The sequence below is a fragment of the Mustelus asterias genome, chromosome 6 (genome assembly GCF_964213995.1).
Source record: "Mustelus asterias chromosome 6, sMusAst1.hap1.1, whole genome shotgun sequence".
Classification (NCBI taxonomy): domain Eukaryota; kingdom Metazoa; phylum Chordata; class Chondrichthyes; order Carcharhiniformes; family Triakidae; genus Mustelus; species Mustelus asterias.
Genome location: NC_135806.1, coordinates 46,202,511 through 46,214,846, shown reverse-complemented (window position 1 = coordinate 46,214,846; position 12,336 = coordinate 46,202,511). Strand labels below are relative to the sequence as shown.

General features: G+C 40.9%; 1 protein-coding gene across 1 annotated transcript in view; it reads right to left on the bottom strand.

Moving 5' to 3' along the window:
• mtap (methylthioadenosine phosphorylase) overlaps positions 1 to 12,336 on the bottom strand; it is a 178,325-nt gene that overhangs the window by 39,646 nt on the left and 126,343 nt on the right. Inside the window, exons 5-6 of the mRNA XM_078214282.1 lie at positions 10,614 to 10,716; positions 6,555 to 6,794 (exon numbers count right to left, since the gene is read on the bottom strand). Of these exons, the coding sequence (XP_078070408.1) occupies positions 6,555 to 6,794; positions 10,614 to 10,716 (343 nt within the window). The remainder of the gene's footprint in view (positions 1 to 6,554; positions 6,795 to 10,613; positions 10,717 to 12,336) is intronic.

Here is a 12,336-nt window from a genome sequence, read left to right as displayed (position 1 = left end):
TTGCAACTCGGCCAACGTTGTCTACCTGATACGCTGCAAGAAAGGATGTCCCGAGGCATGGTACATTGGGGAAATATGCAGACGCTGCGACAACGGATGAATGAACACCGCTCGACAATCACCAGGCAAGACTGTTCTCTTCCTGTTGGGGAGCACTTCAGCGGTCACGGGCATTCGGCCTCTGATATTCGGGTAAGCGTACTCCAAGGCGGCCTTCGCGACACACGACAGCGCAGAGTCGCTGAGCAGAAACTGATAGCCAAGTTCCGCACACACAAGGACGGCCTCAACCGGGATATTGGGTTCATGTCACACTATTTGTAACTCCCACAGTTGCGTGGACCTGCAGAGTTTCACTGGCTGTCTTGTCTGGAGACAATACACATCTTTTTAGCCTGTCTTGATGCTCTCTCCACTCCCATTGTTTTGTTTCTTAAAGACTGGATTAGTTGTAAGTATTCGCATTCCAACCATTATTCATGTAAATTGAGTCTGTGTCTTTATAAGTTCTGTTTGTGAACAGAATTCCCACTCACCTGAAGAAGGGACTTAGAGCTTCGAAAGCTTGTGTGGCTTTTGCTACCAAATAAACCTGTTGGACTTTAACCTGGTGTTGTTAAACTTCTTACAGTATTTCTTCACCATTGTTTCTGCCTTGCCTGAAGTATTAGAATGCTATGCACTCCCTTTCTGTAAAAAATGTGGCAATACTACAGCAGGACAGTGAAAGGTAATTCTTAGAAATACAGAACACTAGGTATATTGGCCACATTGACAAGGACAATAAGTTGATCACTACCAATAGCCATAGCCTTGTAAGCATAACTGACAATTTAAGATCACATATTAGGAACAATTCAGAGGCACTGGGAGAGAAAATGTCTTGAATTTTAGTCACTGGTTAGTATAAGGCACTCCTATATTCCTATCCCAGTAACCAGTGAGTGTAAAAGTATAACTGCAATGGTAAAATTTTGTCATCCATGATCAGTTAGTATCAGTATTTTTGCTGACAACACCTAGTTGGTATAATTACCTAAGCTATTACTGTAAATATTCTTGATGGGAGTTTCTGATCAGTGTAAAGAAACCCAATGCCAATCCCCGCTCCCCTTACACTATCCAATTAGTGTAAATATCTTTGCTGACTGTTCCTGGTTAATGCAAACATACCCACTGAGAATACCTCTCAGTGTAAACTTACCCACTGAGAATACCTCTCAGTGTAAACATACCCACTGAGAATACCTCTCAGTGTAAACTTACCCACTGAGAATACCTCTCAGTGTAAACATACCCACTGAGAATACCTCTCAATGTAAACATACCCAGTGAGAATACCTCTCAATGTAAACATACCCACTGAGAATACCCCTCAGTGTAAACATACCTACTGGCAGTAACCATTAAGATAAAAAGACTCACCAGCAACAACCATTACTGTAAATATATCTGCTGGCAGCAGCCATTAGTATAAATATACTAACTGGCACGTAGCCATTCATGTTAATATAGCCACTGAAGAAGCCAACAACGTAAATAATCCTGCTGGCATTTTTCACAGAGACAATGAGAGATTAGTATTGGCTGATTGTGCCAGCAGCAGAACTTAGTGGTGAATGCAGACAAGTGCGTGCTGGGCACGACAGTGCCAATGTTCACAAAACATAAACTAACGAGTGCTGAGATCAATCTGGCCAAAGACAAGATCGAAGCAATAGCAGAGACATGTGAGCCACAGAATGCCAGCAAAGTGAGAAGTTCTCTGTGACTTGTGAACTATTGAACAGGGTATATCCCAAACTTTGCTACTCTGGCTGATCCATTGACCAGAAAGAATGAGCCATTCAGATTTGAAGAACAGCAGAAAGCTGCTTTCAAAGCTTTGAAAGGCAGCTTTACAAGTGCCGGATGCACCAATGACAGTCATTGCTGATAGGAGTCCAATAGGATGAGGAGCAGTGCTGGTATAAATGCATGTTAAAGGCCTGAGAATCACTGCCCATGAGAGTGGATCACTGATGGAGATCTGAGAGGAGATAGTCACAGGTGCAGAAGGAGATCCGAGTATTGGTGTGGGCACGTGAAGGATTCCACGCATGCTTCTTTGGTATTGAGTTTGAATTAGTGATGGATCACAAGCCGTTAGAGGTGGTTCAATGTCTCAGGTGCAACTACCAGAATTGAAAGATGGGTTTTGGGTCTCTAGCAGTACAAGTACTTCACATTGCTGGAAAGATGAACATTGCTGACCCACTGTCACAACCCACTGATGGAGGGTCAAACACACAGATCCCCACTAGAGAAAGAAGCGGAATTGTTTGTGCAGTTTGTGGCAGTTTTTGCTACACACAGAGAGAATTGGCTACACTTTATTTCACAGATCTTTGCAGATTTCAGTCAAATCATAGGCTTTCAACTTCACAGACTAAATGGCCACAGGAAAATGGAACAACAAAATCAATCCTTAGAGATCCTAGGAGACTGAGGGCAAATATTGTAATGAGGCATTGCTGTCATATATGGTCACTTATGGAGCCCAGCGAGGCTGCTATTTTGGAAGCAAAACACACACCAAGATGTCAGTGCTGAGGGAGATCAGTGTGGATCAGGAGGTCTGAGATGGTGATGCAGAGGCGATGTTTTATGCAGACCATAGAAGGTGAGCTAGACAGACTGATATGGTGCCAGGTGATGAGGTACAGCTGAGACTGGAGAGACCGAGTAAGATGGATACACCATTTTCCCCCAACCCATACTGTGTCATTGTAGAAGGAAAACTTTGTGGCTGTGCTATAGCCAGAAGGAGTACCGTATGATAGAATTTCCTTGTGTTAAAAAATATGGCGACAAAGACACAGCAGCAGATAAAACAGATTCAGGGGCTCAGGTGAAGTTGACATCCAGCAATCAAGAAGTGTAACCCGGCGATGCTGATGGCAGGGGGACATCTTGCTATGCAGCGGGAAAAACATCAGTTCCAGAGGGGTCGACGACACTTCTCAATCCTGACTGGATGATCAGAATTTCTGAAGCAGCAGCAGATCACGGCACAAGAGGGGACTACAAAAGTGACGTGAAGATTTTGGGTGGTTTAGCGAGAGAACATGAAATTGGAAATAGCAGTTTTAGAGAGTGAAATACTGAACAAAAGATGAACTATTTTGGACACAGATGCACTGAATTTATCTGACATTCATAACTGAAGACATTCAATTATTCAGTGAAGTAGGGAAATGATTTTTAAATTTGTTCGCAAAGATTATTGCAGTATGTTAGTAAGAGATGGAGTGTAAGCTACATATACCAAACAGAAGAAATCATGGACATGTTTTTCATCTGGTAAGGAAGGGATATCATGTTGATAACTGGTTGCGTGTGGACTTGAGTACGTACTATACGGTACTCGGATAAGATAGTGTAAAATACTTCCTGCTCTACTTATTGGGTCACCTGACCTGGGGGTGAAAGGACAGCAAATGTTGGCGAGTTAGCCAGAATGGCACATTAAAATGACATTGTTCCTGCAGCTATATCTGTGACAGAGTGTTGTTTGTTCAGCCTGGGAAAGACACCTGGTAATAGCCATTACTATATACCCATTGGCATTAGCCATCGGTGAAATATAGCTGCTGGCAGTTACCATTAGTGTAAGTATACCCACGGGTCTTAACCATTACTGTACATATACCCTATGGTATTAGCCATTAGTGTAAATAAATCTACTGGTTTTAGCCACAAATGTACCCACTAGCATTGACCATTCAGGTACATATGCCCACTGGTATTGGCCATCAGTATACATATCCACTGGTATTAGCCAGTATATATATATATATATATATATATATATATGTGCTCACAGCAACCATTACTGTCGATATATGCACCCTCAATAGCCATTCATGTAAATATACTCACTGGTGGTAGCCATTGGTGTAAATAAACCTACGACAGTAGCCATTAGTGTTGGACAGCATAGTGGCACAGTGATTAGCACTGTTGCCTCACAGCGCCAGGGACCCGGGTTCAATTCCTGGCTTGGGTCACTGTCTCTGTGGAGTTTGCACATTCTCCCCGTGTCTGCGTGGGTTTCCTTTGGGTGCTCCAGTTTCCTCCCACAGTCCAAAAGACATGCTGGTTAAGTGCATTGGCCATGCTAAATTCTTCCTCAGTGTACTCGAACAGGCGCCAGAGTGTGGCGATCAGGGCATTTTCAGAGTAACTTCATTGCAATGTTAATGTAAGCCGACTTGTGATTAATAAATACATACATCAGGTATAAAAATACCCAGTGGTAGCACGCATGGGTATAAGTATACCTGCTGGCAGTAGCCATTAGTATAACAATACCCTCTGGCAATGCCTAAGTGTTGTAAATATATCCACTCGCAGTTTCAGTGTTAACAACTCCACCTGCTACATCACTTAAGCTAACTGTAATGACCACTGGTTACAATGCCCATTAATGTCAAGATATTTTCAAGCAGTACCTGGTTAATATAAATATATCTACTAGTGGCTATAGGTTGAGCAAATATCCCTTTTAGCCACACCGGGTCACTTTAATTGTCTTCACTGGCAATTCCTAGTTAGTACTAATATTGCTGATTAAAGATACTTGTTGTATTAAGGTGTTCATTCTGTATTTGAACTTTAACTATCAGGTCTGCCTTTACCACACAGGGGGCTGGTATTGCTTCTAACCACTGTATAAATCAACTGAATAGTAAGTTTTCAGACAAACAAGGAGTAGGCTATTTGGCCCCTCAAACCTGCCCTGCCATTTAATAAGATCATGGCTGATCTGACAGTAACTTCAAACCTACAGCCTGCCTACCCCTCAATAACTATCACCCCATTTGCTCACCAAGAATCTATCTACCTCTGCCTTAAAAATATTCAAAGTCACTGCTTCCACTGCTTTGTCAGGAAGGGTATTCCAAAGACTCACAACCCACTGAGAGAAAAAGTTCCACTTCATCTCTGTTTGAAATGAGCAATCCCTTATTCACTGGCCAGTAAGATTTTATTGGTCACTGCAATTTTTTTCTGGCAGTCTTCTGTGTCACGAGACAATGGTTTTGATTACTACATTTGATTACTCAAGGTGGCTTTTGAATTCTGCATGCTATACAGAAAAAATTACTTCATATCTTTCACTTCCCTGTCTAATTGTGCTGTACAAATTTGGAACATAATGACCAATTATTGTCTATCTTAATAAAATAATGAAAATACTGTTCCCTTTAAGGCTTAGTGCTAAATCAAACAGATCCAAGGATTCCAGCTTGTCTCCTGGGATGAGTTAAATTAGCTGCTCACAAATAGGGAAGCTGTTGGTGTGTTATAGATGGCCTATAGGGATGGGAAGAAATAAACAGCGAGAATTTCCGCCGCCCACTGTTCTTCAGTCATATGGTCCTGTGCAGATTTCCAGTCATGATGTGGAGATGACGGCGTTGGACTGGGGTAAGCACAGTAAGAGTTTTAACACATTTCCAGTCACAGGATCTATTGTGATTCACTGGAGAGACAAATAACCAAAACTTAATCTCAACATGGTGAAGATTCTGAGGGACCAAGGAAGCGTTGGTGCAAGCAATATCCCAGTAATATTTAGCACCTTCAGTAAAGATGGAGCAATACTTCAAAAATAAATTGCATAAATCACTTAATACCGCATCCTAGAGCACTGACATATCTCAAGATGGAAGTAACGTTAATGTAATCTTCATTTAATGCTTCAATATGTTTCAATTATATAATATGTTGCAGTTTGCATCCTATCTGAAAACAGCACAAATTTACAATATTGCTAAGTTCTTTTTGGGTGCACTATGTTTTTGACAGCAAGACAAAAAAAATATAGAGACATACATTTATCTTTTGGCAATACAAATGAGCATGTCGATATATAACTAAAAGACTGAACAGATTCTGAAAACCCTCCATCAAGCTGAGATTCTGAAAAGTAATCGCAGTTTTAGATTAAGTCACCTTAGTATAAAAATGAGAGGATCTGGAAAACAGAGATCCAAAAGCAAAACACTGCGGATGCTGGAAATCTGAGATAAACAAAGAGAATGCTGCAAATACACAGCGAGTCTATCCACATCTGTTGTGAGAAAAACATTAACTTCATTTCTCTCTGCACAGATGCTGCTGGACTTGCTGTGTATTTCCAGCATTTTCTGTGTTTATTTTACATAAAAAGGGTTTTAAACAATCACAAGAAAAACGGTATTCTTGATATAACTCATCCATTATCTTTGCCCCCACCGCTGTTAGCAACAAGATTATTCTTATTCACTTCACTTTCACTTAACTGCTTACTCCAATTCAGGGACAACGAAGGGAGTTGGAGTCTTTCCCAACAAACGCCAGACTCTAGGCAGGATCCACCCAGGACTGGACGCCAGTCCATCACACTCACATTCACAAGCGCAGACAAACCAAGGGGCAATTTATTGCAGTAGATCCACCTAAATTATACCACAACAATATATATTATTCATGTGCTCAGTGATTTGAAAACAATACATTGTACTCACCGCCTCTTCATGCTCCTTCCAGCAGTCATAGTCGGTTGCCATGGCAATGCTAGCATAGCAAATGCCTGCTTCTTTAGCCAGTACTACCTCAGGAACAGTGGTCATGTTGATGACATCACCGTGCCACTGACGAAACATCAGACTCTCAGCTCGAGAAGAGAAGCGGGGTCCTTCAATTGTAACCATGGTCCCCTTTGCGTGGTGTCTAATTCCCAGTTTCTTTACAACATCTAGCAACACCTTAAGTTCAAATGGATAAAAGCAATGAGATAGTTAGGGATCATCTCTCACCAACAATAATGATAAAAGGAACATGTTTTGAAAATCTAAATTAAACTCAATGCAAAAGCCTAAATACAACCAGCAGCAGATACAAAAGCATTTTTCTGAACAAACACAGGGTTCTATATTTAGCAGGTTTCTGTGTCAACAATATTATATTTGCAGAAGGGTGCAGTTAAAGTTATGACAAGCGCAGTGGACCCAAGATGCACTGCTTTTGTCAGAGTAACTCTATGTCACTTCATTGTGAGGCCATTTGGCCCATTGTGTCTGCACCAGCAATTGAAGCTGTTCTACTTCCCACAACATTCAAAATGCTGCCTTTTTATACAAGTCAAACCTCAAAAGTTAACTCCAATTAAGTTCCGTCATGGCTAATTTCTGGTCCAGTGTTGGAATAATGGTCTCGATCTCCCAGTCTGCGATTGTACCCTGGAAGATGCTATGAGGGACCCGTCGGATGTCCCAATGCAGGATTCCATGGGAATTGCCATTGGGAAATTCCTCTTCTCCCTGGGATCCACTAAAAAAGTCTCAAACTCTAAATTAGGGACAGAAACTTCGGACAGTTCTGACTTACTTACCTGGATGAGACCAATGGTCTCCTTAACGAATAAGATTTATGGATTGTGAAAGAAACAGAGGAACAATAGAGATGGTGCGATGATATTGTGCTATTAATATATGTTCGAGGGGGACTGCTTTAAGTTGCAGTGTTTTGTTACAAGCAGTCCGTTTGTTTTGAACGAATGCAGCAGATGTTAGAAAGCAAGATAATTACTCATTTTAGCTATGTATTTACTAAGTAGAAGGCCTAATGCATTTTTGTTAACTTAAGTTTTCCTGGGTTTTCAGATTGGAGTAGTTGACAGAGTCATGTGATATTAGGTTAATGGGAGGAGCTAGGTTTATAGCAGGAAAAAACTGTTTCATTCTCATTTTAAAAAGGGAGCTGATGACTGGAGATCTTAAAAGAGACTCTCTCTCTCTGAAAGCTACAAAGTTGTTACCCAAGTCAGAGCAAGTATATCTGTGTTTGCTAACTATTTTTAAGGTGGGGTTTAAGTCGATAAGAAAAATAATGCTTAATTGGAACGGACATAATGATAAGTTGTTGTTTCTATTCATGTTTAAAGATTATTCAACAGTGAAGAGTTAAACTGTTTCATTTTGTTAAAATTATATTCAAATTATGTCATGAATAAAGCTTGTTTTGATAAAAAGATCCCTAGCTTGTCAGTGAATTGGCTCCTGAGGTGAGGCTTCCTTTCCTCACATTTATGCCAAAAACAGAAAAATTGTAGGGGTTTAATCTGACTTCATAATATACCTTGGGGTTCGGGTCCAAAACCCGAACAAAGGATATCAGCTGAATTAGAGTCAAATCAGGGACAGAAGGAACAATAAACAGGGAAGGGAGATTGAGAAAAAGAGAGATGTAACCTCTAACAATTTATTAATTGCAGGTGTGAGACAACATGAATACAAATGTTCCCCTTCTGGCCAGAGATTGAGTAGCATTGCAGGAATATAAATCTTGTCAGTTAACGTCCTTACACTATTAGTACCACCCCCAAACTTCTACAGTGAGACATTGATAGATTTCATTTAACCAAAGATATTAAGGGATACAGGACAAAGGCGGGTTGGGGTTATATTAAGGTCACAAATGAACTCTGATCTCATTGAATAGTGCAAAACAAACTTGAGGAGCTAAATGGCCTACTTGTATGTTAATGTATGCAGGTGATGGACATTAGTGAAGAAAGTTATCTCCAATTGCAACGGGATCTTGATCAATTGGGCCAGTGGGCTGACGAATGGCAGATGGAGTTTAATTTAGACAAATGCGAGGTGATGCATTTTAGTAGATTGAACCAGGGCAGGACTTACTCAGTTAATGGTAGGGCATTGGGGAGAGTTACAGAACAAAGAGATCTAGGGGTACATGTTCATAGCTCCTTGAAAGTGAAGTCACAGGTGGACAGAGTGGTGAAGAAGGCATTCAGCATGCTGGTTTCATCAGTCAGAACATTGAATACAGGAGTTGGAATGTCTTGTTGAAGTTGTACAAGACATTGGTAAGACCACACTTGGAATACTGTGTCCAATTCTGGTCACCCTATTATAGAAAGGATATTATTAAACTAGAAAGAGTGCAGAAAAAATTTATTAGGATGCTACCGGGATTTGATGGATTGAGTTATAAGGAGAGGCTGGATAGACTGGGACTTTTTTCTCTGGAGCGTAGGAGGCTGAGGGGTGATCTTATCGAGGTCTATAAAATAATGAGGGGCATAGATCGGCTAGGTAGTCAATATCTTTTCCCAAAGGTAGGGGAGTCTATAACTAGAGGGCATAAGGTTTAAGGTGAGAGGGGAGAGATACAAAAGTGTCCAGAGGGGCAATTATTTCACACAGAGGGTGGTGAGTGTCTGGAACAAGCTGCCAGAGGTAGTAGTAGAGGCGGATACAATTTTGTCTTTTAAAAAGCATTGAGATAGTTACATGGTACAGTGGGTATAGAGGGCTATGGGCCAAATGCGGGCAATTGAGATTAGCTTTGGGGTTTTTTTTTAAAAAAGGGCGGCATGGACAAGTTGGGCCGAAGGGCCTGTTTCCATGCTGTAAACCTCTATGACTCCATGACTCTATTAGCTGGAGATGCACTGTGTTCTTGTAAATAAGAACAGACTGAAATTGTGTTGGGTTAGGAGGTGCATGTTGAGAATGTGTAGCTCTGTAAAACAAATGCTTCTTGAAGTGTGTAAAAATATTAGCTCTATTTCTATCCTTTATCACCTTGCTTTCTTGTATATATCACGTTCGTGAAGTACACAGCAAGCCTTCCCTGCCCCCCCGCCCCCGCAGATGCACAATGTTGATCTTAGATTCTGTGTTGAAATGAAAATTAAAAATGGTGGAAGTCGTACAGCTGGGCCAGAATTTTATGTTGCTCGGGCAGGCGTGCATAAAATTGCACGGGAAGAAATTTGGTGCACGTCCCAATGTCATCAGGCCCTCGTACGATATTTGGGTCGGCAGCTCGGACACAAGTCGCATGTGTGCCTACTGCCAATCAGGCAGCCAGTTTAAATTAATTAAACAGCAATTAACTGGGATTTTGTCTGCCTTCACGGTTGCCGGGCGGGTCAATTGGCAAGGCGGCCTTTATGTTTTAGCTGTAATCTCAATCCAGAATGGGATGAAAATCAGAGCTCAAATAAAATTAACTAATGTGTCTGGGTACTGAGGGCTGTGTACGATTGTGCTGCCCAGACACTCATGGCATCGTTTTTCACTCATACATATTTTTGATAAGCTAGCAACTCCCTCAGTGGTGACTGTCCACCTGAGGGAACACATAGGAAGCGCCAGCCTCCATGTTCCCTTTTCTTGGCGCCCATCCTCTGCCTGCCTTTCACAGAGCGGGTTTTGCACTGGATGGCTGTTAATTGGCCAGTCAGCCTAATATCGCATTAATAACTTGATCTTGGGCGGGAGTGGGTTTCACGTTCGCTCCCTCCGATGCAGACACACTGGGCCAAAGGGCTTTTTTCTGTGCTGTATACCTCTATAACTATGAGAAACTAAACTTTGCAGTCTCCCTACAACCTGCGAGCCTGCCTTAACTTTAGACAGGTAGGTTTGCCTATTTTGCTTAGTTAGGAGGTTCTGTGGAAAAAGGATCATTTTATACATCCAAATTTGGTTGTGGCATCTGTGTTTCAAGTCAGCGAGATACCTGTTGGTCCTATTGCATGATTCAGTACTCACCTCTCTAGTTTTCTGACAGAATGGGTCAGCCATTGAAATGTGACAAACTCCAACTGGGCTGGCTGAACTGCCTTCATAGAACGTCTGATGCCTCTTTGTTGTTCTGTGATTGAATGAAACAAAATTGTATTATAGAGCTGCACAGAGTGGTATTGAGAGCTGGAAATTGAACATAATATTAAGATTATTCACTGAGAAAATATCTTATGAAATAGCCCATTTCCATTTTATGTGAAATCTTGTGCACAACAACAAAGGAAATCAGAATACCTTCACTGTCACTCACCTGGTCTCTAACTGAGCCATACAAATTTCTTCTGCAATTGGTTGTTCCACTGAGACTGGAATAGTTCTTTCAGTGATTGGTTAAGCAAAGGTCTTCCCACCCCTTCTGATACTTAAGATTCCATGGCAATGGTTGAAAGAAAAAAAAAATCAGAAAGATCTGTTTGTCTTGGACAGCATTCCTCCCTCAGCCAAAGTCGCTTGGCAAATCTTACTGTGCATAAAATGGCTGCTGCATGATATGTTAAACATTCTGCGATGTTTCTGAAAGACTCAATAATGCACTATTTTACATTTTTAATTAAGTTCTAAGTTAATTAAGTTTTAATTTTTTAAGGAACATTTTCCTTCAAGTTTTGTAAATAATTTTAAATAATTTAGCTAACCATTTCCATTTAAATCTTTAATTATTAAAGGAGGAAGCAATCTGTCTGTCATGACAGGGAGAGAGCCCCATGGCCGTCTTAAAACTAAACCCGTCATTTGAAATATTTAAATTCATGGTCAGATATTTATAATCCTAAATACTCATTGGTAACTATGGAACATTATTCATTTCATTGTTCACTCACAATTAACTGGCAATCCTTGCTGATGAGAACTAAAAGGATATAATTTATTGTCCCTTATTCAGTATCCTGCAGGTATCCTCTATGACTGTTCCATCAACAGTGTGTAAAAGATTAACAGATCAATTCCAGTTGAAAGCAACAAATAGGGTCGTAGCTTAAATATTTATTTATTAGTGTCACAAGTAGGCTTACATTAACACTGCATTGAAGTTACTGTGAAAATCCCTAGTCACCATACTACAGCGCCTATTCGGGTAAACTGAGGGAGAATTTAGCACGGCCAATGCACCTAACCAGCACGTCTTTTGGACTACGGGAGGAAACCGGAGGAAACACACGCAGACATGGGGAGAATGTGCAAACTCCACCCAAGCCAGGAATCAAACCGGGGTCCCTGCCGCTGTGAGGCAATGGTGCTAACCACTGTGCCACACTTAATTTGTGCTCTCTATTGGTACCATCTGAAGCACACCCAATGTCCAGGTAGCACAAAATTCTGATGGTTTAGAAATATGCAAACATTCATTCTGTGTCTCAACATCACTGCTCTTGTCCACTGCAAACAGAGGTTATGAAGGCAAATCAATGGTATAACAGTAATTCAACAGTAACTGGGTTACTGATTATCAAATTACAGTTGAGATCAGAATCTGAGATTGAGATTATTTTAAGATTAAATTGCTTAGATAGCAATGAATAGCAATTGCTTAGATAGACATGGTAGCAACCAGTCTGTTGAATGGAATCAAATCTATGTACTGGTGGTAAGCAAAGTTTTCAGAACATATACAACTTGTCTTTTGAGCTATTTGCTCTGGGACAATGGTGCTGGTTTCCAAGATGTTGAATGATGAGCATCTTTTTGG